This window comes from Saccoglossus kowalevskii, chromosome 3 (genome assembly GCF_978046115.1).
Source record: "Saccoglossus kowalevskii chromosome 3, keSacKowa6.1, whole genome shotgun sequence".
Taxonomy (NCBI): domain Eukaryota; kingdom Metazoa; phylum Hemichordata; class Enteropneusta; family Harrimaniidae; genus Saccoglossus; species Saccoglossus kowalevskii.
Window position 1 is genome coordinate 25,969,628 of NC_140643.1, and position 24,197 is coordinate 25,993,824.

The 24,197-nt window shown below is 32.5% G+C and overlaps 1 protein-coding gene across 2 annotated transcripts; it reads left to right on the forward strand.

The window, feature by feature from the left end:
• Nucleotides 1-1,798: 1,798 nt before the first annotated feature.
• Nucleotides 1,799-23,978, forward strand: LOC100366844 (uncharacterized). 2 transcript variants are annotated; one of them, XM_085496968.1, is made up of 15 exons: nucleotides 1,799-2,187; nucleotides 6,191-6,457; nucleotides 11,394-11,591; nucleotides 12,545-12,652; nucleotides 13,725-13,882; nucleotides 14,352-14,550; nucleotides 15,305-15,586; nucleotides 15,815-16,009; nucleotides 16,576-16,660; nucleotides 17,882-17,896; nucleotides 18,726-18,853; nucleotides 19,193-19,383; nucleotides 19,507-19,775; nucleotides 20,234-20,373; nucleotides 20,492-23,978. In XM_085496968.1, exons 1-15 carry the CDS (start codon nucleotides 2,095-2,097, stop codon nucleotides 20,585-20,587), a joined length of 2,424 nt encoding a protein of 807 aa, XP_085353094.1. In that variant the 5' UTR covers nucleotides 1,799-2,094; the 3' UTR covers nucleotides 20,588-23,978. The 2 variants fall into 2 exon arrangements, with proteins under 2 accessions (XP_085353094.1, XP_085353095.1); XM_085496969.1 differs by lacking the exon at nucleotides 17,882-17,896.
• The last annotated feature ends 219 nt before the right edge of the window (nucleotides 23,979-24,197 follow it).

Consider the following 24,197-nt stretch of genomic DNA (forward strand, 5'->3'; position numbering starts at 1 on the left):
ATTGGTTGATATTGCATTTTAGTGAATTATTATGTATCGTGATTTATTCAATTTGGGATTAAGAATTTCTACACAAACATACAGGATTTATGCATAAACTTTCTTCCAATTTTGAATGATATCGTTCTAAGCATATAAACCGATTTTTCAAAAAAAATACCTGTAATGTTTTCAAAATAATTGATATCGAAATCAACTCGACGTTCTAATTGGATTTGACTCAAAACCTAAACCTGTAAACCAAATATTTCGTTTTTCATCAAAACCAGTCGAAATAAATGTTTTTAATGTACGGACAAAGTGTGATATATGCCAAACAGGGGTGCCGAGGCCACATGCCGACTCACGATAGTTATGATAACATGAATTCAATGTCATGTAATGTAATTTCAATGTAAAATAAATTCAATATAGTGTAATAGAATTTGTGTGGTTGTGATTTATATGTAAACTACGGGATAGCATACTCTATTGTCTTCATTTATCATGTTTCTATATGATCCTATTATTAAATAATTGCATAACGTCGTAAATATCGAATGTTTTCTGTTCTGATGTCATATGTGTGAGTTTAAACAAAATTACCGTGGTATTGATGGTATGTTGGCAGAGTGGGAAAGGGTAGTCGGATGATGATAAACTATGATAATCTTGAATTTCCAAGATTTTGGAGAGGCGACGCCCCAACATTTATTTGAGGCCCCCTGCCCCCTTCTCCCCTCCTTTGCCGCCGCCACTGAGCTATCCTACCCTCTATGTGATTTGGAAGTCACCATACATATGTACTCCATCGCCAATATCAATCTGTTTTCTGCATAGTTGGTTTTCAGCTTCAATTTCACGTTTTATAGTTCAATTTGTGAACTAGAGAAAAGCAATTTTCTCAGAGTGAATCTTTAAAGGGCGGTGGTCGTCGCGCCAGGCATGCGCAAGATATAGAAGTCGCATGCACAAAGATGGCGACAAACTGAGACGTTACTAAGATTTAACTATGAAATTTTCTTGGTGATTGGTAGGCATCGAAAGAGTCACTGGTGGTAATTAGTACATGTTGCGCCCAGGTCAAAACTCGTACTCGTGATTTCCACTAGAAGAGCGCATTGGATTGTGGGAAAATCAATGTTTATCAACCCAAATGTCACGCATGCGCGGCGCGATGTGTATCACGTTTGATTCGATCCTGCATAGTGTTAAAATCGAATAGTCAGCTAAAGCGACTTCTTGAAAGGAATATCGCATTATTAAGTTTGGAAGCAGCTTATTCAAAATTCACTTCCTCTACGATAAGAAGTACTTAATTTACCCCAACCATTCCTTTTCATTGGAAAGGCGTATTTCAGACCAATATTTGTCACTTCACCATATACTGAATGTCTGCAGCCTTTTAATGAAACATTAATTTTATGAGCTTTCAGAATAAATAAACCACATTTTATGAATCGGCAACAAATTCTCAGGCATACATTTTGTTTAAAAAGGCTGATAATGTAAAAATACAGTAAACTAATCCTGACATTGAGTGTTATATTAGTTTTTTGTGTTTAATAATTCATTAATCTTAGATTTCTGTCACAAAAAAATGTATTTCTTTTTAGAAATAATATTTAACTCTAGATTCGACAGGTTATTTGTTTTATTATCATTTGCACGCCAGCTGACTGCATGGAGTCATGTCAGTGTTTCACTGGAATGGTTGGTTACGCCAGCGCCATCATCGATATATCGACACCATAAAAACAAAACCAACTAAAATTTATTTTGTCACCTATGAGGGCAGCAACATGCATACATTATCCGCCATCTTGAATTTCTTTCGACAACCGTGTGGCTCGATAATTCGTGTGCAACTGGGTTTTATACGATTGCCTTCTACCGTTTTGTGCAGACGCCGATCGATATGTCGCACAATTCTCTGGGATCGGGGGAATTTTGTCCTGTCCTCTGAACCACCTTGTGTATGTACTGACAGCTCGGCGTTTTAATGTAAATAGGGCGTTCATTTTGTTTTATTTATCGGCTGGTGTGCAGTTCCTTTGAATCATAACAACATTTCTTTGTCACTTGTTGTGTTGCAACAGCATCGGAATAATCAACATGTCCTTGCCGGATTACGATAAAATTAGAGTCGTTGGCAAAGGGAGTTACGGTGAAGTGTGGCTTGTGAAACACAAAAAGGACAGAAAACAGGTTAGTACTGTGTTACTGCTTTGTATTCAAAGCCCCGGTTGAATATTGTATGTGTGCTAGCTTCTTGAAGATTAATAGACTAACACGAATAATAATTAATAGTTAATTATTATGCTGGCAAAAATTAATTTAAAGTTGTCCACTAAGACGAAGATAAATTACGATGTTGATGAGCGATTACATGTAGGTGTTGATTTGGTGACCTACTGTTTTGTTTGCGTTCCATTTATTACACGAAATCTGCAATGTAAACAAGAATATTGGCAAAGCCGTCTGCAAAATATGGTCGTTTTTTCTCTCATAATCTAGTTTTGAAAACTAAACCTGCATTTCAATATTTATTTTTTCCTATATGGTTAATGTGTTGTTTATTTCATGAATATAACCTAAAGATGTTTTCATTTAAATCAGGAAATAACACTGGGGGAAAATAATAAAATATGCATTGATTGAAGTAAAAATTAAAATTTTCAGTAATTCCCGACTCATGGATCTTGGATGTATTAATGTATGAACTGGTAATATATTCCATAGACTACAGTATGTAGTAATTACTGGAATGATTAATCATGTGCCTCCACCCACCCACCCAGCATCACCTGATGGCATGGCAACCATTTTGTAATGGCTGCACTGTTCAGGCATCATTAGTCATAATTTAAAACTGTGGATGTTTATTTTTCTACTGATTTATCAAATATTTACATGCAAAATTATTGAGGAAAAAGTTATTTTATTTTCACTGATGTCCTAATTGAAATGGTATTCTACTGTATGTACTTGTACAGGGACATTTATATTAATTAGCAGTTTTTAATTATTTTACAGTTTCCAATATGTATTCTAATTTTTGGGATTCTTTGGGATTCAATTTTTGAATTTATACAGTCCCTGTGTGTATTGTAGTGTTCCATTTGCTCGCATAGATGTGTATACAATTGTTATGATTAAATATTTTTATTTTAGTAATAATAAAAAAAATAATAATACGTATTTTTATGTAGAGATTACTTGTCAGCCCCGGGGTCAGGAAACAGCTCGTTAGGCACTTGCTCTAGGCTCAAACATTTTTGTTGAATGACGTACAGAAAGATGAAATCTGAATGACATTATTGTGAATGATACAATGTATACTCCAACAATGCGTACACATTGCATGCATGCATATCACTAAACATGTGTAATATATACATTGCTTAAATGAAATCAAAACTGATGCTGCACAGAGGCTATGGTGCTTTAGAGAATGTTTGTAAACAAGTCATTGAAGAATCAGTGCTTAAGTTTTTAAACTGTCTTAAAAACATTACAGTTTTACAACAAAAACACTTAAAGATGTCCTTCAGTTATCAATATCAACACAATTCATTCAGAATCCTGTTTGGTCAAAGGTCATTGTAACCTTTGTATACATTTCTTGCACCATATATTTACTGACATTTTCAGAAAAAATTAAATTAAAACATCATCTTATCATTTAAAAATGAATTTATTCTTGGTATCAAGATGCAGATGCATGTAAAATAAATAACCAGATTAGATAGCAAATAGTTTCAAATAAACCTTATAGGTTACTAGTACGAGTACTTGCATTTCTTTGTGCTTAAATATGAGTAAATATTTGTAAATATGATGTGTTATAATCAGCAAGTGAAAATTAAAGCTCTATATGCAAATGTGTTGAATATATAATGTAGAAAAAATTAATCATAACATTGTAATTAACTATCTAGGTTGAAATGCAATAATTGCCCTACCCTATTGCCACTATTTAATATTAAACAAAGACTACAGAATGTCACAGAACAGCAATTCTGTATGGAGTACCGGTAATCGTTATCTATTGTTGTCGCAGCAATTTGTTGGTATCTTTTAGATGGTATGCCAGATATTACATGTGGTTAATATTTATTAAGAAAAGTACCGCTTCAGTTCAGTTGTCTACGTGTGTTGTATTTGCTTGATTAGAACCTCATCCTTCATAGACGTGCATTTGTTGTAACATAAATCATAAAAATATTAATTATTTTGACCATAGAAACAATTCTGTGTAATATTTTATGCGAGTGCGAGAAGAGCAACTAGAGTAAATGATCTCTGATACAGTAATCACAGATATTTCTATACACAGTGCCACACCCAGTGATTTCATCATTTTAACCCTGGGCAAATTACGTTTCCATGACGTCAGACAGTAAAATTAATTCTGTATCTCGCATTGTATTGAATACTGACCACACCCTTGTACAATATGCTAATTAACATCAAATTTGCATGTAGCTACTTGTGTTAATTAATTCCCACATAAAAATACTGTATGCATTTGGACAATACTATCACCATACATATAGTGTATGTAATTTCTACAATATTTTTTTTATTTTGCTCTTCTTTTTGGAATTCAACCACATGGCGTGAAATATGTTTTTATAATATATATATATATATACTATTAATCAATCTTGATGATTATTATAGGCAAGAAATAAAACAGTCCTTTATTTTTTCATGATTTCTTAGTTTAAAATCTACCTGCATTGACATCTACCATCCTTTTTAACATTGACCAATTCAGCGACTTGTAAAAATTATTTTTCTTCAACCATCTTCAAAAAATAAACATTTGGCTGAATGGTAGATTATCGGTGTGTTCTCTACATATGTGTACAACGTAAGAAATTTAGGTTTGTTAATGTACATGTGTATGCACTTTTGATTTATCTTTTCTTTTCCATTGAAATTCAAATAAAAGTCTGTATGCCCTATATTTAATTGGTGAAATGAATAGTGCATTTAATGGAGCGTTGCTTGGTGTTGCATCATGTTCAATATGGTTCCATAGTGATGTATACAACGCATGAAAAATCTGTATTAAGAGCTGCAGCTTTTATTAAAATGGTACAATGCAACAGAGGAGATGCGGTTTCTATTATAGCATCTACACATATGAGAAATGGTGACATTTTGGGTCTCAATTGTTCAAAAATTAGGAATACGGCTTCTAATTTTAAGGTACATAGTTGTTTATACATCTGAACACGCACTGTGCTGCGTCCACCCCCCTTAAATTGAGAAGATTACTACAATGTATCAACCTCGTTATTCACAACTCTGAATGGAAAAAATGGTTAATGTTTTGGAGTAATCACAGGAAAAGTTATTTCTATTTATTGTATTTCAATTATTTATGATGTACATGTAGGTCCCATGCCACGTGTACAACGTGTGTTATAAATAAATTATGTTTATTTTCAAGTTTTTGAAACTTGTACAATATGTTAGTATTTATTATACTGCACACGTTTCCTTTGATATCTGGGTACATGTAAAATGTGCCATACTGTAAAAGGGGTAATTATTCACTGGGTTTTAATTTTGCTTATTTCGCTCACTAGAAAATGTGCTAAATTAAAACCCAGTGAATATGTAAAATTTAGCTTAGAACACATTATCTAAATGATAAAACCGTGAATTTAAAACCCACTGAATATGCCTGAAATGGTAAATCAGCGAAATTTAAACCCAGTGAAAATTAGTCATTTTACAGTAATATCAAATCTGTTTGTTCCTTATAGAGTAAAGTACCTGAGGGGTTTGATAAAAAAGAGATGTAATTAATTGTGAACGTATTGATATTTTTAAAGAATTGATATTTTTAGAATTTTTTTTCTAGATCTATACCATTTATGTATTCATGTATGTGGGAGTAATACAGGATGATTTATTGACTAATTGTAAAATAATTCATCATTTCAAAAGCAAATGATCAATGAAATAATAAAGCTATTAGTGTTACCTTGCGGGAGTTGTGAGGAATATTGGCATTTCTGAAATTTTCACAACTGAATACTGCTATGTCTGTCAAAACGTTTTTTATTTCTTGATAATTGTTATTTAATAAATAAACTACAAAATTAATGAAACACCCACAAAAATAATAAGTTATTCCTTCAATATATAGATAAAATCTATATTTACTATCTGTATTGTTTTTTCTTTGTAGTATGTTTTGAAAAAGATGGATTTACAAAATGCCTCAAAGCGTGAGAGAAAAGCAGCCGAATTAGAAGCTAAACTTTTATCCAAACTGAGACACCCTAATATAGTGAGTTACAAAGACTCGTTTGAGACTGAGCAGGGATTTCTGTTTATTGCTATGGGATTTTGTGATGGAGGTGATCTCTATACGCGGTTAAAGGAACAGAAAGGGAAAGCACTGGATGAAAAGCAAATAGTGGAATGGTTTGTACAGATTGCAATGGCGTTACAGGTAAGCATTGTCTTTTTTAACATCATTTTCCCATAAAAATGGAAATCCAACATTTTACACTTCTAATTCATTTTTCTATAATTTATTTGTTAATTTAAGGCTAAATGGACATTTTTGTTAGAGTTGGCTTTAGTGCTGAAATGTTTAATTGTTGAAAATGTTGTTCTTTTCAAAGAATTTGGTGTTTATTTGTATTAATGTAGAAACAAAAAACGTACAATGTACGTGTGATAATTTATAAGGCTTAATTGATTGCTGGGTTTTGTCAGTTTTTCACCGATACAGAAATAATACACCGAAATTATGACCTATGTTGAGTTTAATATTTTTTCCTTAGCAACCAGTAAATTTAAAAAACCTAGTGAATATCTTTGCAACAATAAACCTGCTAAAATTAATATCTTCTTCTACAGAAGGTGGTAACTGTGAAATATTGAATTTTTTGCACCGCTATAACTTGTAAATGTTTAAAAGGTCATTGACCTTCTTGTATTGAAGACCCTGGTGAATTGTTCACCGTTACAACATTTTGTGATTTTCCCAGACTCGTAAAAATCATGAAATATTTTTTTTATTTACGAAATTAATGTGGTTCACGGATATTTATATCATATTTACCGATATAAATTTTCATCATCTTATTTTTTTCATTTTTAAGACCTTACTGCTGTACTTTTTTAAATCAGCGTTGTGGCAATAAATATTATTACCGGTAGTCCTCGTTCGAACACAAAAAACAGGGACTTGTGGATTGAACTATATGTGTGCGTTCGTGCATCCGTTCGTCTCAAATGCTTGAACCACTTAACCACATATCAGGTCATTATATATATCTGGCATCTATAATACAAACATTGACTATTTTATTGACAATAACTTATAATAAAATATCTGTCAGCAAAAAAAAAAAAAGAATTTATACAATCGTAAAACCTTCTATGGTTGCTTTTGAATGTGTCACAAATGCTTTACCTTATTCTGCAAAACATGCGTCATATTTACGTCACATTGTAGCAAGAACGTAGCATGTGACAGAAAAGAAAACTAAATGCAAAAATTTGCAGAGGCACGAATCTTGTGAAAGGCTTTTGGATTTAGCATTGTGGGCCACGTTATCTCTCTAAATTAGGACTGCATTAGTAAAAAGATGTATGATTGAATATCATGAGGTTAAATAATATGGGAATACCATAAAGTGTGCACTGAAGCAGTACAGGATTGAACAATCGATGCAATCTTCTTAACCTTATATTATTATTATCCTCATTTCATATGCTCACACCATATTCACTCACCGTATATTGTATCGCCAAGCGTACCCAACCTCAGCATGTATGGAGAAAATTAATCATCATCTCTTATGCAATGGGATGTAATAAATCCATTGAGTGTAATTTAAGTCTCTTATCTTTGTTGTAAATATGAGAATAAATTATAACTGAAATGCTACTTGGGGGAAATTTCCAGGGTGCAACTAATATAACCACTTAATTAACTATTTTATTTGTATTGATGCATATCCTGGTATCGTCGGTAAAGAAATTACAAATACATGCATTGTATGTATAGCAGCAGGGTACATGTACTTTGTGCTTTCTGGGGGGAATCAACCATTGCCAATTTGTTACCACCCTCCACAATATAAAACAAATATATACCGCCACATCGATTGTAATCTACTGGTACATTTATACATTGTATGCAGTATATCAACCAATTCATCTAATATTGAATTACCAGTATATGTATATATACAAATGTACATGTATATCTACAAATATAAATATATATGTATTATATTAAATTGTATGTACATAGTGAATACAGGAGTCAACATCCAGTGTCACAGAAAAAGCAATTGTCCATTTGAATGCCTTGATGCATTTCAAAGTTGTGATATTTCCTTATTAGAAATTGTGGATTTGGAATTTCTTGTATGATTTTTATAATATTTTTATGAAATTTCTTGTATGATTTTTATAATAATTAATAATTTTATAATAATAACCAAGCAGAAAAGTGTAAATAGAATTAAATACATTTCATTTGCTAAGTTTGTGAAGAACATCCATAGTTGCTTTATTTCAAAAGTACTTTTATTAATTTTTACTCCAGATACGAAAATGTAAATGTAAGCTACTAATTTTGAAAAACAGTAGTCCTAGGACTGTAAATTTGTGAAGGGGCCAGGGTAGATTTAGTCTTTTAGGCAATTATTTGAATTTAGAAACCCAGACAGACTAGGAATCACCAGTAATAAATGGCAATTATAATTATATTTTAGTGAGATTTCAATTTTAGATATCATGTTACCATATGTCCAGTTACAAAACTTGTGACGACTGCATACAGTATTTTGATTTGATATCAGCATGTATGTGAACTATGGGTATACACTTGGTAAATTGTGTTTCTGTCTGAACTCCCCTGGGCACCATTGTGTAATCACAGCAATCTGATTCAAGGGACTACTTTAGTACATTTCTTGCATCCCCTTTGAAACTGTGTGGTCATTCCCAGTAGAGGAAAAATAAAAATGTAGGCGGAAAAAACAATTTATTCTTTTCATTCTTTATTTCCTGTATGTGAAGTATGTCTGTAATGTACATTTGAAAACCCCCGAGACAATAACAACTCATCATTAGCCAAACTGTAATAAAATTACTTATTCAGATCACTGATTTGACCTGAAATGACTTTTTACATTAGTATACGTGTATAGTGGATGACTGATTTATACTCTTTTTACATAACCCCTCTCAGCCGGCCACTTTAACAGTCTATCTGGCGTACATGTAGATGCTTGTCGTGTTATGAGACGTCATTGTCTCGATCAAACCCTGAATAGAGCATGTATTGCCCTGAATCGAGCATTGCAAATGTTATTAAAGAAATGAAAACACAACAATCTGCTTATGGATTGTATTCCGTCTGTCTGTTGCAGTATCTCAGAAGTTCATTAAGTGAATTTTCTCAACCTTGGTACATGATAAATACATGATAAAATACATATGCCCCAGATTTTCTCTTCTGTTCAGAATACAAAATGGACAACTGGTGGCCATATTTCACTCATAAGTAGCCTAAAAACCTACGTTTTATTCTCCAAGTTGTGTCACTGATTCAGTTTTTTTCGATTTTAAAACCTTTGATGCAATATGACTGACCAGAAGTCATTTCTTTTTAATGAGATGAAATTTTTTTTTTTTTGCACAATTCTGCGTATATCTCAAATTCTAATTATGTTCAAACTTGGTTCACAGATGATTGTGTTCTGACACATCAACAGTTGATTTGTGTTACAATTCAATTAAAAGATGGTCGTCAGGTAGCCATTTTGTTTACCAAAAATCAGTAATTTTTATTCTTTTTCACACATTTTGGCTTACATTTTGTCCATCATCAAATGAAAATACCCCAAAAATACTTTGTCAAATCCCGCACAATTTTTAGCTCCGCTGTTGACTTTGTCAAGCGAAGCTTATCATATGAGTGATTGTCCATCGTCCGTGTCAATGTTTTACTTTTTCGACTTCTTCTTGAAAACTACAAGCCTGAATGCTTTGATACTTGGTGTACCTTTGTACCTTGGGTAGACCTCTCTTAGGTTTGTTCATTTCATGTTGATATCTTCAATTCTCTAATTTTGGTGAATATTTTTGTCATTTTTGGTAAAAAGGTGATATTTTCGACTTCTTGTTAAAAACCGCAAGTACAATTGCTTTGATATTACATATATAGGTACTACATGTGGACCTCTCTCAGATTTGTTCATTTTGTAATGATATCTTTAATTCTCTAATTTTGGTGAATATTTTTGTCATTTTTGGTAAAAAGTGATATTTTCGACTTCTTGTTAAAAACCGCAAATCCAATTGCTTTGATACTACATATATAGGTACTACATGTGGACCTCTCTCAGATTTGTTCATTTTGTGATGATATTTTGGTGAATATTTTTGTAATTTTTGGTAGAAAGTGATATTTTTGACTTCTTGTTAAAAACTGTAAGTCCGATTGCTTTGATATTACATATATAGGTACTACGTGTGGACCTCTCTCAGATTTGTTCATTTCGTGATGATATCTTTAATTCTCTAATTTTGGTGAATATTTTTGTCATTTTTGGTAGAAAGTGATATTTTCGACTTCTTGTTAAAAACTGTAAGTCCGATTGTTTTGATACTATACATATTGTTCATTTTCTAATGATGTCTTCAGTTGAAATGTGCATTGCTAACAGCGGAGCTATCTCAGCCGATAGGCTGCTTGTGTAATATACAAGTATTTTCAAGATTTTGGTTACATATTTAAACAAAATTAGTTTTCATATATTCTTTTCAAACTGACATTTGACCCAATTTGTGATACCATTGGCAATACATTCCAACACATCATTGCTGAAGCTCAATGTAGTCTTCATAAAACATTTCCTTGACTATTAATAACCAAAAATAATAAGAGGTTATTGTGAGGATACCACAAAATACACATGAAGGCGATGGGAGTACATTACCATTCAAGCGTAATTTAAAATTGAACTAGCTTTAAGCTAAGAGTGTGTGGAGTAATCTGTCTAAGTTTGTCTCATAATCATAACATAGTTAAATACTACAAAGATTAATTTGAAATTATTGATGACAATGATGCTTGCTTTAAAATTATAAATTTGTTTTGAGATGGTAAAGCTTGCTGTTAGCCAGCTTGGAAGTTAATTCATCCAAAGTGTACTGTGCGAACTACCTAAGTGCACACTTCATGGTTTTGTATGTGTATGTACATCTTCCTGATCAAACTTTTTGGTGTGAGTAGCGTAGAACTGTCTGGGAAGAAGTTGAGTAAGATGGTGAGAATCTATGGAAATTACTTGCTATGAGCATTTTGAAACTTGCCTGCTGTGAGTTATCACTGATGTTGAGTAACTTTTATTTTTCAGTATATGCATGAAAGGAATATACTTCATAGAGATTTAAAAACACAGAATATTTTTCTGACGAAGAGCAAGATAATCAAGGTTGGAGATTTAGGAATAGCCCGAGTACTAGACGGACACAATGACATGGCCACAACTCTCATAGGCACTCCGTATTATATGAGTCCTGAACTTTTTTCCAATAAACCCTACAATCATAAGGTATGTGAAGTTTTTTGTAGAATTACGTTAGTGACAATATAATGCAAATTAAAATAATTTATTGTTAATAATGACTGCACATACATGTATCTGATGATTACCTTACAGTATCTTACTTCACTTGGTCTGACACCCATTTTGTTTTGGAAAATTTCCAAAAATCAAATATTAGTATTCATGAAAGTCCATCATACATGTATTTCACAAAATTTCGTCTAAAAATTGTAACTTGTGATAAAAAAAAAATGTCCTTGTTTAATGCATGTATAAAAAGAATAGAAAGGTATACTTTATTTTAGCTGGAATTAATTTTCGCTGAAAAGACTTTTTGGGTATTTTGTATGGAATTTATTTTCACTGATTTTTGACAAGTTGAATGTAAAATATAGGAAAAAAGATATATTTGCTGGATTTTATTTTTCACTGACTCATTCCTTCAGCGAAAATAAACTCCAAGCGAAAATAAAGTATTTTACAGTACATAAGCTTGGAATCCAGCCATTCAGAGTACCCTTTTCAGTGAACTCAATGGACTGGCAAATCGCTACATATGTAGACTGCACAGAATTCTCACCACTCATCTCTGTCATCACAGATTGCCTGTCTCCATAACTTCATTACATTATCATGGCAAATACTGATTTTATGTAAGGCTGTGTTACTTTATGTAACACTGTACATGTGATAAATTTTGATCCACTATTTTAATAATGTTTGTAGTATAAATGTCTGTATGCAAATGACCTCTGGGCGACTTGCATTGAATGATGATCCATTACGTGGATATTGATTGCATTTTGTCGTTTAGTTGGTTATTAAAATTCGTAAAATTTCTTGGAAGGAATGAAATTGGTTAAATTGCATACTGGGAAACTAAATAAAATAAAATAAAATAAAGTCGTAAAGTTTTGTTTTATTGAATTAAATTTATTTGATATAATTTGTCATTTCAGTCTGATGTCTGGGCATTAGGATGCTGCGTATACGAGATGTCAACATTAAAACATGCGTTCAACGCCAGAGATATGAATTCCTTAGTTTACAAAATACTCAGAGGAAAGGTGAGTAAAATTTTATATCTATGGTTTTCTGACCCAACCTCCAGCCAAGAAGGTCACTCAACTAGACAACCGAACATACAGTATTAGCGCTGTGAGACTAACTGGTGTTGTATCAGAATGACATGATGTCAGTCCTGCTAAAGATCTGTTCCTGTCCTAATGTGCATTTAAAAATGTTTGTCTCAATCTGTAAAAGTTGTGTGCATATAATGTATCATCTTGAATTTTCAAGGGAAATGTTCCGGCAGAGCACTCCACTATCACCTTGAAGTATTTCATTAGAACTATGTGTATGTGACAATGCCCTCACAGTTTAGAATCAGTGTATCAACAGCCAATCAGATTGCTTCTTTCATCAACGTGCTTGGCCAAGCTATTAAAACAAATATGGCTGCGCACAGTGGAAGCTGGATGTTGAGGCAATACAGCGATGATATTGAGACATCATACAACTTACAGATATTCAGACCAAAGCTATTTAAGCTATACTCAATTCTGAATCTGATGTCTTCATTATGTTATTATGTGTTACCGGCCTTGCGATCATTGAGCATGGTATTGTTAATAGTGTTGTCACCACTGTTGAGAATTAGAGGAGCAGGTGTTATATCTCGGAGCTCATGTCAATACAACATATAATTGGCAGAAATGAAGCCGAAGATGAAGACATCAGAAATGCAAAATTCCAAGTGTTTTTGGCAGTCATTTGTAACAAAGCTTTCAATTGGTCGGTAAACTTTCTATCGCGCAACCACGTGACTTACACGGTTACGAATGGAGTTACCGCAGAAGGTTGGTAACGGAGGAATGTCTGAACACAACACCGTGCAGGCAGACGATGATAATGTATGAGACATTGTCTAATCTAATCATGTTTAATCATGAACCAATCACATCCTATCTTATGAATTTCAACAATTTGTACTATAACATGCTCTCTGATTGGTTGGCGTATATTCTCTTAGTAAATATGCATACAGTTAGGATGTGCTACTGATTGATCAAATATCAGAATAAAACACATTACAACGCATTTTTGTGATTTTTTTGTTTTTGTTTATTTACATCTCAGATGCCTCTTATGCCAAGGATGTACAGTCTGGATCTGACAGATCTTATCAAAGCAATGTTAAACCAAAGTCCGGAGAAAAGACCCAGCGTGTCCAGAATACTTCGCAACCCATTTATCAAAAAACACATTGCACTGTTTTTAGAAGGGACAAGGCAAAGGTAACTATTTATGGGATAAAGGACAACAAACTTTTAGTGATCATGCGACAAAGAAGGAGACAAATGTAGTTTAGAGTGTTATCAAGTCATGATTGGCAGTTAATTTGTCACCTTTTATTTTAAATATAATATCTGAAAATGTTGGAAAATTTAATAAAACCTGTAATGCTACCTTGGGAAGGAATCAAATGTTTTTGTGTTTAAGGTGACATGTACATGTAGAATGTTCATGCCAAACAAGATGTAGCAATTTATTTTCCAGACGAAATTGGCCTGATCTGAAAGAAACATGGGTTTGTTATTTTTGTGTTTGCCTGAATGTGAGAAAAAGTTAAATATTGATGCACACTTTTCTTTGTCTATTCAGGTTAAATCTGGGTGCATTGTCCTCAATTACTATGCTGCCCAAATCAGAATGATGTCTTCCCATATAAAGTTCATCTAACCATAGCAATTTTTTCTTTCCTAGGCGACCGAGTTCCTCAAGCTCGGAAAAGAGGCCGTATTCGGGAAGTGGAGACAGGCAACGACCATCGTCTGCCCGTTCTGATGTCTATGAATTGCCTGTAGAACAGAAAATAGAAGTTACGAAACCATCGGAACCAGGGGATGAAAAGCTTGACCTCTCACCTGACCTGGAGGCTATTCCTGAAGTTTCAAATACAAAGGTGATACACTGAATTCATTTGATTATATTTTGTATTGTAGTTTGTTAAATTCCAATACATTTAATTGTCATTAAACTATCTCTTATTTGTAGAATGCTTAATTTTGTTTATTTTGCTGATTTCAAAATGAGCTAAAATTTGATATAAAATGAAATTAGTGATAGAAAACAAATAAAAATTCTTAAAATGTCAATATAGTGATTATTGGTTTATTGGTTAAGGTAGAAGGCAGAATAATGTTTAGAAGAAAGTCGGTCATTAAAATTGCATGACAATGTTCATTGGTATACCAGTATGAGCTTAGTTTTATGTAACTCCATAAGTTACAATAGATATACAGTGTATATCACCCATGTCATCAGCTTACAATTTCAGATATAGCATAATATCCCCATGGGAACCAAAAATAAACATGTTTTAATACCAACAAAATGGCGGCCATTAACTAACATAAAGACAACATTTTCATGAAAAATAGGTTGGTGGCACACAAGTTTTTTACATCACCTTTAAATTAGCAGTAAACTAATGCATAATTCATCATAGATGGTAGCCAATAGAAAACAGTGGAAAGTATGGGCAATGTATTGTAAATTTATTTTTGATATAAAAGCATTTAATTCGATATTCATTAAACACAATTGAAATATGTAGTCAGTTTAAGTCAGTTTAATGCTTCATAATTTTGAATCGTCTTAAATTAAATGTTATAAAAACATTTTTCGTAAAATGACATTGTTAATTGACTTGACAGGAAAGGGAGGCCTGCAAGACAGATAGTCCTAAAAACACTCCTAAGGAACAACAGGTGAAAGTGGAGCAACCGTCCAAAGTCTCCAAAGAACCTTCAAAAGAAGTCAGGTCCAAATCATCGCAACCCAGAATATCCCAACCCAGGGCCAAGACTGATCAACCAAGCAGACCCGCTGTTGAAGCTAAAAAGGGCTCTAAAGAAGTAGCGAGAAGGAAGATCAAATCAGCCAGAGAGGGCTCCGGATCATCTGGTTCATCAGGAAGCGCAATACCAATTGAACGGGTAAGTAAACAACTCTTTTAAACCATTAGTTGTTTTTTTGACAAATAGTTATTTACATTCAAGATTTGTTTTACGCTACAATAAATATTGTTAAAACTTTAAACATTGTGATCAATTTGAACAAATTTTTAAACAAAGATTGTGAAATAATAATAATAATAATCAGCATGTGGAAGAAACATTTAAGAATATACAATGTATTTAATCAGATCCTGTGTTCGTTCTCAGCCAAGAGCCAATAAAGCCCGCCCCTTGCCACCTCCTCCATCGGAATCCAAAGGTCAAGGTCCGACGCAGAGTTCATCTTCGTCAGCAGCCAAGGTCCGACCTACCTCAGCTTCAAACAAAAACAGAAGCATGTCTTCCAATTCAAGCTCAGTATCAAGTTCTAAAGACAATTCCCATACCTCAGCGCAACAGTTGGTAAGTAAATTCCATTCAGTGTTCGAATTTGCCTCATATTCAGTCTTGCAGAGTATCCAGGGTGCACTCCATTATTCGTCTACCAAATTTCGCTCTATTAGTAGCGCATGTACTTTTGTAAATGGCAGAGGTGTGTATGATCATAATCCAGTATACAGTAAATAAAACTATTGGTTTACATGTATTTCTATTGGAGATCTATGTGCTTCTAACAGAGCAAATATGATCTATGCATCAAGTACTTGGCCAAATAGTAAAAAATAAGTTTGTTTCTTGTTACCCAACATTGCTAGAGTTTGCATGCAGACCCTGTATCTTTTTCATAGCCAAACTGAAAATTGTTCACTTTTATTAATGCTATATCATTTGGCTGTGTCGAAATTTACTATATCTGCTGGAGATTCATCAATGGTAAATCAAAATTCCTTACAAATATTGGTTGATATATAATTGGTATTTGTGTGATTAGCTTACACATTACCTTTAATACCATGCATATAAAGGTATATACACTTAATAAGTATGGACTAAAATAGCTTATCATTGCATGTTGTTGTTTTTTGCAGAGGAAGTCCTGTAACTCTTCTGCTCGGGAAAGAAGAAGACTGAGAGAATCTCAGGAAAGAGGCGGAACACCGCGAGGCTTACCAGGTGAGGTCACTCAATAGTTTTTATCTTGTACCTACTGAAGTGTGTATTAATTTTAGTAATATAATGACTGCATGTGTCTGTATTAGTTATCTCTTGTGATCTTTCATAAAAATTTCTGCTCTGTCATTATATGTATAAAGATATTATCATTTATTTTAACACTTTACACTCAGATTATGTACTGTATTTTTCTCCTGCTTCCCAAATTATACTCCTTTGGAAAGACTATGAAATACACATTCTGTTACACTCATAATTTGTATTGCGAAGTGTTTTAATAAATATGATATCAGAATCAGTCTTTGATTTGTGAGTAGAATTTTAGTGAAAACCAACTACTTTTGAGACTGACATACTAACACCTATAGGGGGATACTGTATTTTAACTTGTATATTTCATGCAAAAATGAAATACAATTATAAGATCATCGTAATGATCTCAGAAAATAGCTTGTCTTGTCTGTTTTGGAGCATTTTACTATTGTTTCCTCTGGAAAAGATATCTCAATATCTGAAAATTTTGAACAGTGAGATATGATTTTAAAATGTTATATATAGTTTTACTTGTTTGTGCCTTAAAAGTATTACAAAATTGTTTTTATAAATAGGTTTTTAAGGTTGAAATGTATTTTATGAAAACCACTGCTTAATTGTGTATTACTGGACAGTTTTTTTTTTCCCAAAAACAAATTGACAGTGAATTTTTACACTAAAATGACTACTAAAATAATTAATTGTAGACAGATTTTGACACAAAGTATTATTGTCACTGCTATATGCGCTGAAATATACGCACATGTAAAAAACGCATGAGTAACATTCTACCTTAGTATTAAATAAATAAATATAAATTATTAAAAAATTGATTCAAGTGAAACCAATTCACAGTGTAGTACAAACAAATTCAAAAAACGTAAAAGAATCAAATTATTGTAAAATAACACACAATACAACTTTGAAGTGGTGTAACTGGTGTTTTTAATTGCATGCTCTGAGGTGAAAACTCTTCTACACTGTACCATGTAAATGTGCTTGCCTAATGAATTGATTTCTATTCCTGATTGTCTAGTGTAGTACTTTTTACTGCATGGTTTGAATCTGTGGCTGTTAAGGTACAACTACATGTATGTCCCATCATGTTAATCATATTTTACTATGATTGCACTTTGTTTCATTTCATTCTTATTCAATCCACACTGTTTTTGCTGCAACAACACACAGGAGATGGATACCCGGGTTAGTACTCATTGTACATTTATATGTCATGATTTAAATCAGCTGTTGGTAAATATTTATGCATTGAAAAATTGACGAAATATATATAAATTTCAAAACAATTTGGGGGAAAAGGCAGGGCATCTGAGATTGAATTTAATCTTTCATTTAAAATTATTTGCAGTGCTCTTCCACCTTGTCATATTAATAGATAATTTATGTTTATAAGAAATATTTTTGATTGAATTTGTATTGCCTGACAAATGCTCTTGTGACCTTGATTTCCACCACAATACATGTAGAATTGACATCTTGTGTGCTTGTAGTTACTGTGTGTTGTTACGCTGTCTTCCCACTCATCTCTATTCACCCCATATTACACAATACGAAACATTATCCTAATTACAGAAATTTTCAGGGATATTTTGATAATGTTTTTAAAATGAATTAAATTATTTTTTTGGCTGCCATAACATGTGTGACCATTCAACATGCTGTTTATATAAGAATTTCAAAAATCATAAAATAATTTATTTTAGTTATTATATTAGTGCTTTTAATTGAAAGTTGTGTTTTTCTAAATGCTCATAACTCAAAATTAATACATATTGTATGTTTCTTCCATTTTTATTCTATCAACCACACTCTCTGGTAAAAATATCTGTATATTATCCTTAGAGTGATCCTAGAAAAGAAGGGTCTTTGGTTATACTGATCTCTGCATGAGTATTTGTTTCAGGTACAATATTTCAAGACAGATTAACATCTCCATATTAACATATAACAATATGTTGTTTAATTCATTCATAAATAAAGAAATATACGTATTTGTTCTTATGTATTTCAACAGCTGTAGTTGAAAGACGTAGAGCCTCTGAAACGTGTAGTTCCACGGATACTATTGATGGTGTTACTCCCAAGTCTACAAAAGAACCTCTCTCTAGAGCCAAGTCTAATCCAGAACCAAGCTCAACCAAGGTATGGCTTCGTGTACTTCACCCATATCATCGTCTTTGCATGGAATGTACATTCTATGAACTACAAAGAGAGTTATCAAAAATTATATTTACAGTTTGAGAAAATAGAATGCAAATGAAATTACGTTGTATGGGTGTGTCATTATAATGCAGGATAGGAGTGGTGTATTAGCATATTGATTAATATATTTGCATAAGTACCACTGTATTATTCATTTTTTCCTTTTGACCAGGATTTCCTGAAGTGGAGCCTTGCATGTTGCAGTGCACAACAACGCATATTTAAATATATACATGTACCCAGCATATTTTTATTTTCACAACACACATTTCTTTACAGAAAAAAGTAAATATTGTAGAAAGTAAACCTGAAAAAGAAGATTCACAAGAAGGTAGTGTAACCAATGGCGACAAGGATTCGGATGATTCTAGCAGCAACCAGTCGAGGAAACAATCAGAGACATCACAACAAGGAGAAAGTTCATCGTCAACTGAGGAATTAGAGGAGGAGTCCACTACAGGAAACAAAAAGTATGAACAATAGTAAATGTGTACATGTATATCCAGTCAGCATTGATTTAACATGTACATGTATATCATATATATTGTATTTGTTTGAAGTGTGTCTCTAAATCATGCTGCGTTTACTTCTAGGGAGGAGAAAGAAATGAAGAGGTTTTCTAAAATGCTTGAAACGACGCTAAAGATGGAGGATATGCAAACCCTTGAAGATTTATCAGATAAGGACTCACCAGATGGAACACTGATAACACCAATTGATGTGGCGCCTACGCCTGAGGTCGCTGTGACACCCCCTGAATACATGCCTCCTCCTGCTCCGGTGGCAAAAGTTAATAACCTTAAGAATGGTGAGGACTATCTTGAAATAGAGGCCGCAGCTCCCAGAGCTCCAAAAGGGGTTGGTAAGTACATTGCATTTAATTATTTAAAAATTTTAAGGCTATTTTGATCCCTGTTCTTTCAATATATGAAGTTTTCAACCATGAAAGGAAATTTCAAAATTTACAAAATTTTGAGTAAATGAAATTGCGCTCTGAAAAAATTATTAGGGTCTTAGGACTATCAAATATTTCACATAATAGTCTCAAGAATTTGATCAAAGTACAACTTCATTACACAGTTATTAGCTTTTATTGTTCAGCACACCACTAGTGATTGATAAAAAAAAATTAGTTTACAATCTAACTTGAACCAGCAATCAGAAGGTATATTCCCATCGTCACACATAGGGGAATTTAGAATGTGACATTTGAAGTACAGTTATAATAACGTATGTCAAATAATGTCCTGACTCTAGTGACTGGCAAATAATGCCACTGAATCCATGTGTGTGATTGTTATACCACTGTTTCTATTGTAGGTAATTTAACACTGACCACCTGTGGAAGATTAATGGATAGAATCGGACTTCTGAGGAAAGATATACTCAAGGGAATCGGTGTGGAAATGTTACAAAGGGCGTACGAGATCCTGGAAGACGTGGATGGCGAAGAAGTTGAGGTAAATGTAATGAAATACTTTCAGATCTGTATAATTTTCCATTAAAATGTATGCAAGCCACGTAATTAATCTCCATTGGAGACGTTTTAAAAATATGACATTTAATTTTACATTACAGCCTCGACTTGTGGATTTGATGGGTAAGGAGAAATTTGATGTATACGCCGGCAAAATATGGCAGTTGAAGTTCTGTGAAGAAACGGTATTTGGTTGAAATCCAGAAGTTGCCAAACTGCTTAGTCCACGATATATGCAGTAATCACAGCAATGTCCAAATGCTTGTCATTTATTCAATATTCACATTCATGATTCTAATTTCTAAGTAATATACAACAGGTCACAGATGAATGAAGGGAATGATGATTATAACGTATGTGTATATTTTGTTAATTGTTTTTTAATTAAAAGTTTTAAATAAGAGTATGTATTTCAAACCATTGAATGTATATATACCAGGTATATGATATATATATGTATGTATATCTGTTGATATTAAAGCGAATGCTAAGTCTTTTTTAAATCCATAATTACGGCGTGAATTTACAAAAGTGCCATCCAGTGCATTACTTTTAGGTTTTCACATTTATTCTATGTTTCAATATTATTATCATTATTAGGAATTATTACTTGTAGTGAAAAAAAAACTTCCATTATCACCTTATCCGCACCCCTTCCCTCCTGAGACGCGAGTATACCGTGCATATAAATTACAAGCAATCACTTTCTGAGTCTGACAGATGGGAAAATCATAATCTGATTTCCATGGTGATTGGTTGCCTAGGTACGTGTGCAAGTTACAGCAGTCTAACACGTTGGCAAATAGATCACCACAATTGTAACTTCAATGGCGGTGTTTTTTGTTGTCAGGGTGTTAATGACGACTGACCTTGAAATTATTATATTATGACAAATATCAAAAATAAATAATGATTATGTATGTACTTTATGATGAATATCTCTTCTACAGTTTCCATGAACACATATTATTATAATTATAATTTAGTATTCAATTGGTAATAACCCGACTGTGAAAACTATGGCTTCCCTCAAATTTGGACTAATGTTCTATTATCACTTTTAAAGTCTTGTATGTTATATTAAACATGAAAGATGTATAATAATGTGTTTATACAGTGGGTCAGTCAGTGGGGCAGTGGGTCACAACACTTCACTCACACTATATCTCTTCAATCAGTATTACTAGGCCAACATTAGGGGGATTTAAATATACAATGATTTCTGGTGAAATTATTTTATAGTCGACAGTACTTAATTAAAAAGTTGTGTAGACCTGGGGTCAATACCATTGGGTGTATTCCCTTAAACTTTATAACATTCCTAATGAATGAACTCACAAGAAATAATTTATTTTATTTTTATCATCCACTTTAGTTCAAAGGGTTATGTGCTGCATTTTTTTTTTTCAAACTTGTTTTTATATTTCAATTCATGTAGCATTGAGCCAGGAGTGTGTTTGTGACAACATAAAAATGTTAAGACATGTATATGCAACAGTGTATATTGCTGGAACTTTAGTTTGAACAAAATATCATTTCTAACTGTCATATACATGGTTATCATTTACCGGTATATTGGTAAAGTTTGGACTATTTTTACCTTAAATATTAAAAATACAATATAAATGTAAACATGCAATATTTTGTACTGATTTATTTTGGTATAAAAAATATTAATAATAATTTCTGCACATAATATTATTTATAAGTTTTTTTTTTTTTTTCATTTAATGACTACTTAATTGAGCTTCAAAAGCAACATGCTGTTTCAAGCTACAATATTACGAAATACATTTTTCCCCTCAATAACATACACTTAATTATATGCTACTGTAACAGTAATTTGCAATGATTTAATAATTTTATCAATTGTCACAAAAAGGACACTTAATAGATATTTTTTTCTTTTTTTGGCAGTCCACATGAGAAAATACTCTGATACACTTAAAGGTTGTTTGTTATTAAGAGTGTTTTGTTTTAGCAGGTGTTGTTTTATCTAACCCTTTCCATATTATAGTTGCCTTCCAATCCATATGTTATCTTACAAATTACAAGTTTACTTACTAAACTTATGTAGTTACTTGAAAAGCTTCGTATTTCACACATAACTTTTTGTTGGTATGTACAAATACAGTACTAAAAGTTGTTGGGTGCGCTAGTCTGGAAATATAGTCCAAGTAAAAAAGTAGATTTTTATTTAAAAAGACATATTTTTTCCACATGAATTGAATTTGTTAGCTCTTAATTTGTTCCCCTTAATTTTTCCAAATGAATTTGATCAGGTTCTATACACAATGGCAAATTTATATCTATTTGGTCCAAATTCACCAAAAAAAAAACTGTACAAAAATACATTAAAAAAAATGTGCAAATTGTTGGATAGAAATTATATGAAATATAAAGGGTTTGAATAGTCAAAAATAATTATACCAGAGTTACTGTTTTCCATCTTTGAATATAACCACACAAAGTACATGTACCTTGTTATAACTGTGTGTATCACAGTCTGGTTTCTTCCCATCAGTTTTACCGCAATTTGTATGACTTAAATACATGTGTAATAATAATTTGGTTAATTGCTTGTGTAAATATTGTTTGCCTGTGTTAATTACCATCCTGGAAATATGATTTTTCTTTTTGAAATTCCTATGAATGAGATAACTTTCAAAGCAGAATGTGCCTGAATGTTGTTTCTTGTTCGTGTGATACAAATTTGCATTTATCTAAATGTTTTTTTTTTCAATCAAATGGTGGTAGTATATTGAGTAAGTTAAGTCTGTATTTTATTCTCATCAATGCCAGTATTTTAGTTGTTGATACTTTGTTTATTATTAGCATCGGCTGGGTGTATTGGTAGTTCAGTGATCACTGCCGCACTGAAACGAATTGTTCAACATGATAACTAATGAAAGTTCACATTATATTTAATTGCTGACAAGATGATGTATCTTAGCACGTTTAGAGAGTCGTAGATTGGAATGTGAAAAGACGATGTGTTTTAACATCAGTTAATTCCCATCTACAGCTATATTAGTTTGTGCGAATAACAATCTAAACTTTGAATGTGAGCACGCCCTCTATTTACAGATTATAGTTGGCTCTGGAGGGCGCTGTAAGTCTTACCACTCATGTTTCCAAATTAATCATTTTAATTGATAAATTTACAAATCCAAATGTTTTATATATAATGTGTTAAGTCGTATACTAATTAGGATATGCAAATTAGCCAATCAATATCAGGTTGTTGTTTTTTATTTCAAGTCAGCTTGACTGGGAAAACATTTTGTAACTGCATCCCATCTAAAGAGAGACGTGCCATAGCAATTTACTCACCAATTTGTGATTTAACAGTTGTCTTTTATTTCCCGTCCACATAGGCTTTTGTTTATATATAAATAGTGTGGTTGGTAGCAAGAAGCTGGGCAAGGTATATAGATAGTCGGTAGTAGTTTTCCAGTCGGTCACAATTACAGAATTATGTTAATGTATTGTTCTTTCTATTGTTCTGTGTTTATAAAACATGATTGTTGATTTCAATTCTGCGTGTGATTTACCAATAAAACAATGTATGTAAACAGAAAGAACAAATGCCTGTTTATTTGCTGTAATACGTGCATGGAAAGTGAAAGTGTTGCTTTCTCATAAAAATATTTATGCAGAGTATTTTAAGAAAGCAGAAGCAAGTATACTAGATTGTGTATGATGCAGAGGACTTCCATCAAATACACTTCATTACATAAATAAAATATGAGGACTGAATCTGCCTACATGCCTCCAAGCACAATAACACATGGCGAAAATCAGTGT